The 5,470-nt window shown below is 52.7% G+C and overlaps 1 protein-coding gene across 1 annotated transcript; it reads right to left on the bottom strand.

Moving 5' to 3' along the window:
* Positions 1–1,832: 1,832 nt before the first annotated feature.
* On the bottom strand, positions 1,833–3,329 carry LOC310913387 (GSK-3-binding protein-like). Its single transcript, XM_083868781.1, has one exon. It carries the CDS (start codon positions 3,227–3,229, stop codon positions 2,627–2,629), a length of 603 nt encoding a protein of 200 aa, XP_083724907.1. The 5' UTR covers positions 3,230–3,329; the 3' UTR covers positions 1,833–2,626.
* Between the last annotated feature and the right edge of the window lie 2,141 nt (positions 3,330–5,470).

Here is a 5,470-nt window from a genome sequence, read left to right on the forward strand (position 1 = left end):
CACACACTGCAAAACACTTAGCTTACTATAACCCTGTTCATATATACATCTCTCAGCCTTGCACAAAGGAGAAAAGTAAAAGCTATTTTAGAAGTAATTTAGGAAGCTTAAAAACCAGCCAGTCACAGTGAAATTTATTAGCATCTTTTCTACGCCTCACTTCAACTGCCACTTTATTGAAAAGTGTTATTCTAGTAAAATCCTTGAAAGGAATGTCTCGAGGCTTTCAATGACTACAAAGGACACTTGTAAAGTTAGCTGTTCTCATTAGTATACAGGGGCTAGGGTTTGGGGAGGAGGAAGGGGGGGAGGGAAAGGAGATGCAAAATCGATGCATAATTATCAGTGGCAAAAAGTTCAAGTCAAACTCACCAGCTTCCAGAATTCCAGCTGACCCCCACCCATATACTTTTAATTGCTGTTAACTATTCAAACTTCACCAGCTATGCCCAGTTTTAGCTTGTTTCCTCCAGATTTTTCAATAATTAAACTACTCATCCCAGGGTTCAAATTCAGCATCTGCACAGCAAACACCTACCTCCCTGAGCATCTAAAGGACAAATACAAGAATAACTAGTTCTTCAGTTGTGGCTAGTGGTTATATTCTTTGTATCTGCTATTGAACTTTTTTTTTTTTTTCCTGGAGAAAGAAAGAAACAAGAAAATTGCAAATAAAAATTCATTTGAAGGATAACCTACACAGTACATCATTGTATTAGACAGTAAGAACCAATGGCAGATCTGAATCTTTTCCAAGTTGTGCAAAATGCCACAAAAGCAGCCCAAGTTATGAGAAAAAGGACTTCAGATGTTAGTAATTAAGGAGGCTCTAAAATGCACTGAACTTCCTTTTTTTTTTGCATTTTACATGCTTTGATATGGAAAACTGCATCCAACTTATAAATTAGTCAAGACAAAGCTAATAATAACATCACATACTGGTCCTAATGCAGGAGGAATTCAGTGAGACATCTTAAAAACCTTCAGCATCAGTTTCTAGCAGCAGCTGTGGCAGAGAAAGAAATCTAAAATATTTTGTGGATTTAATGTATTCATGAAAGAACTAATCACACAAGTAAACGTAGCTGCTCAAATTGCTCTCTTGGACAAAGGCAAACATCTTCCATTTTCTTTCATGTGGGATTGCTACCTTCTTCAAAGGAGAAGCTTTTACCTCAAATTGAGTGGGGGTTGGGAGATTGTTAAGCTCCAGTCTGTCTGATGTGTTCAGTTCTGATCTTGAAGCTCAATGACTCCTAAAAACCCAACACAGGCTTTTACAAAGGAAGCTATTCAAAATAGATATTGGAACTTAATGAGCAGCATCAAATTATAAAATTTTGGTTTACGTATTTTTACGTAAAGATTTTTTTTTAATTGCTGCCTAGACTTCTTCCCTTTTCTAGAGTCTTTTTCCCCTTTCTGTCCTCAGAGAAAAAAAAAAAACAAAACAAAACATCAAAACAACCTGAACAAGTGACCAACACGAGCCATACTCCTCAGTATAAAAATACCTAATTTTTGTTTCGGTACGATTTGACTTCTAAATTCCAAGAGGCACATTGTGGGCTGCTGGAAGGGGCGTCTCACGGCTCACGAATGAACGAACGCTGCTGGCAAACAAAGGGGCTCAGTTGCATCTCCGTGCATTAATAACCGGTGTCCCACTGCATCACACTATGCGGATTGTTGTGGGCATTTTTTTTTTTTTTTATTGCAAAATGGAGATCTTACAACCGAAAGAAGATCAAGGGGGAACGTGCCTACACAGTTTTGTTCTCGTGAACCAGAATTCATTTCCCCTTTAACAATGAGACGCGGACCCAAAAAAATAAAAACAAGACCACGTTTATTCAATACAGACAGGTTAATTAAGACAGTAAGTCCTGTAAATCAGGAACACATTTCAAACGCTCCGGTACGAAGTGCATATATTTAAAATCAACAGCTGCATCTTGTACTTGAGCCATTGAGTTTCTCGGGGAAGGGTGGATTTCAGGGTTTTTCTTTTTTGGTAGAAAAAAAAACTTGTGTCGGCTACCTTACGTGAACAATGCATCTCGGGCTCCATTCACTCATTTGTTATAAAGTCCAGCTGCCTTACAGCTTTGATATTCACAATTTAAAAAAAAAAAAACCAACTGCTTCGCACAGTCACAACGAGAAATAATAACAATAAATGTTAAAATAACGACAACAAATAAACCAAAAAAAAAAAAAAAAAAAAAAAAAAAAAAAAAAAAAAAAAAAAAAGAAACCGAACCCGGCCGGGAGGGGAGAGGAAACGCCTCCCGCCGGGGTCAGCGAGGATTATTGCAAATGGCTCCTGGGGGACGGGGGAGCTCTGGACCGGCGAGGGGGAGTCCAGGGCCCGGGCCGGGCCCCTCAGAGGGGGAGGAGAAGGAGGAGCTCCCAGCGAAGGCAGAGGAGGCCGGGGGCACCGAAACAGCTCGGGGCCTGGCCGGCTCGGGGGTCTGTGCCGCGGGTGACCTTGTGGCGGGGGCTTGGGGCCTCCTCCCCGCCTCAGCCGGCCCGGCCCGGGGGGCGCCGCCGGGACACACTTACAGCCTGGCGGGGCCCGCACCGCGCTCGCTCCTCGGCCCCGCTCCCCGCCCGTCCCCGCCGGTCACTGCAGGGGCTGCCCCGCCGCCGTTGCCGCCTGGCCGTCCCCGCCGCCGCTCCCCGCCGAGGCGCTGCCGCTGGAGGCCGCGGATGCCGCCGCCGCTGCCGCCGCCGCCGCCAGCTGCAACCGCCGGACGGCTTCTTTGATGAGGTTGCCGGAAAGGATGAGCTGCTGCAGGAGCTGGTGCGGGTCCTCCTCCTCCGCCGGCCCGTCTCCCGGCCCCGGCGGGGGCTGCTTCCTCCGGCGGGCGGCGCTCCGCAGCCAGCCCCGTCCGCACAGCTGCTTGGTCACCCGCTGCTGCCCGCTCCGGTCCGCCCGCGGGGGCTCGGCGTGCTGCGAGTGAGCCTGCGGCGGGGCCGGGCCCCGCGGCGCCAGCAGCCCGGCCCCGCTGCCGCAGCACCGCGGGGAGTAGGGGGCGGCGCGGTCGCGGGCGCTGCCCGGCCCCAGGTGCTTGGGGCCGCGGGGCGGCGGCGGCGCCCGCTGGGCGCTCAACTGCAGCACCTCGCCCAGCTTGGCCACCAGCGCGTCCACCTCCTTCGAGCCCGCCTGTCCCACGGCGACCGGGCGCTCCAGCAGCAGGAAGCGCTCGCCCGGGCGGCACGGCATCTCTGCCGGGTCCCCGCCGTGCCGCAGCCGCCGCAGCGGGACCGGGAGCGGGACCGGGGCCGCCGCCCGCCCGCGCGAGCACACGCGGCTCCGGCGCTGCGGTGGCGGCTGGAGCTCGGCCCGCTGGCGTTGGTTTGTAAACAATGGGTGACGCGCGCGCCCGGGCGCCTCCCACTGCGCCGGCCGGGGGGGGGGGAGGCGGGCGGCCCTCCGGACACACCGGTCACCGGCCGCTCCCGAAGCCGGTGCCCCGCGCGGGGCGGGGTCGTCTAACAGCGCGGGGGCGGCTCCCTCCGGCGGACGCCGCCGGCCGGGCGAGCCCGCCCCGCGACAACCGAGCGCGACGCTTCCCGTTACCGTCTCCTTCCCCCCCAGTCTGCGCGCCGCGTGGACCGGCCCGCTTTCAAACCCCGCACTTCGGGTCTCGGGGGCGGGGCCGCGGTGATTGACAGGAGGGGGCGGCGCGGGCGAGGGTCTCGCACCGCCTCGGGCCAAACGCTCGGAGGGGGCGAGCGGGGCTGGTGAGCGCCGTGTGACCGCCCGGGGCCGGCCCGGCCGCCGCCGCTCCCGCCCCGCCGTTAACGGGCCCCGCTGGCCCCCGGCGGTTGTGCCCGTGCGGCTCTCCCGCGGCCCCGGCGATTCCCGGCGGAGCGCGCCCGGCCCGGCCCGGCCCGGCCTCTGAGGGAGCGGCCGCGCCATGGCCGGCCCCACTGCCCAGAGTGGGATCCGCGCTGGGGCCGCGGCGCGGCGGCCACCCGGGCTTCGCACTGGTTTGGGGGTTAATTCCTTGGCACAGAACTGCCTTAGGAGCCTTGTTTTGCATCACTAGGATTGGCAGAGGTGAAGCGACTCCGTGCAGGTGTTTTGTCGGGGTTTCTCTCAGCCTGCGGTTACTTCAGTCTCTTCATGTCCCAGTCTCATTCTTTCTGTCGCTGCATCATTCAAGCAGCAGGTGCTAAAGTTTCTGTGATGGGCATTGAATAAGGTTTTCTAGGTGTTGGAACTCCGGGGCCATAGTCCAGAACACGCTCATTTCACGTGACGGGCCATGCGGTCCGGGAACAGCGTGTGAAGTGTGAGTTGCTCACACACGTAACTGCTCTCACCATTGTGCCCTTGATTAATCAGTAAGCGGCTGGCAAAGGAGAGGGCATGTCCTTTGGTCCCTTTGTCCTTACGATCTCCTGAGCTACTTCCACTTGCTGTACAGAGCAAGAGACCCTGTGCATAGCTGCCCGTGTTTGTGAACGTGGATCTGCACATGCTGCTGCTCACGCCAGATTAGGTGTCCAAGCCCATTGCTGCACCCCCTGCTTGCATTTATATCATAAATCATGCTACCTAATTGAGTATTATTTATTCATGTGCATACTTAAGGTACCAGTACTTTATTTTCAGCACCTTTTTGGTGACTGTCAATTAAAACAGGTCACATCTTTCTACAGAGGGTGAAAAGCGAGATTTTGTTGCCCCCCCCGCCCGCCCCCAAATATTTTTAAGAAAACACTTTCACCTTTATTCCTTATTTATGCAGTATCTATTCAAAATTAATAAAAGCTGGCCTACATAGATGCAGTGGATGGATCTTCTTCAGCTCCAAGGGAGATCTATATTCAGATCACTTCTGAGTAGGTAATCTGGTATTCTATACAAGCAAAACTGCAATAAACCAGTACAGCTTATTCCAGCCTTTTCTTCTCCCACAAAGGCAGAATAAGCTATACCAGCAAAAGCTCAGTGCTGCTTGTGATTACATCTACACCTGGGGCTTTCATGAGCCTGGGAATGATAATCACAAATCGTGCTTCATTGCATCCCTAACCAACGGCAGTGCTGGGGAAAGCTTGCAGGATCCTGCTGATCAGTGCCACAGATAGGGAGCTCAGAGAGCAGGCATTAGCAGAATCCCGATGTCCTCAGATCTTTTTAAATGCAAAATTTTAGTGATGACTGATTGACAATGGACTGAGTATCTGCTGAGGGGTTTAGGACTAAACATACTGCAAGTGTTTACACTGAACGCTACTGGTCAGGATTAATAGCTGAACAAAATGAGATTTGTGGAGCTTCAGGAGAAGGGTGTTTGAGATTATGTCCTCCTAGAGGAATTGGGAACCTCAGCTATTACTTTGGTACTATCTGCTCTTTTCACTGGATGATGAAAGAAGAGCTAAAATGCTGGAGAAGACAAATATATCCTGTATCTGCGGTTCTCCCTCAAAGATGTGTTTATGTGGGAAA

Source organism: Zosterops lateralis (genome assembly GCF_965231275.1).
Source record: "Zosterops lateralis genome assembly, chromosome: 1".
NCBI classification, from domain to species: Eukaryota; Metazoa; Chordata; class Aves; order Passeriformes; family Zosteropidae; genus Zosterops; species Zosterops lateralis.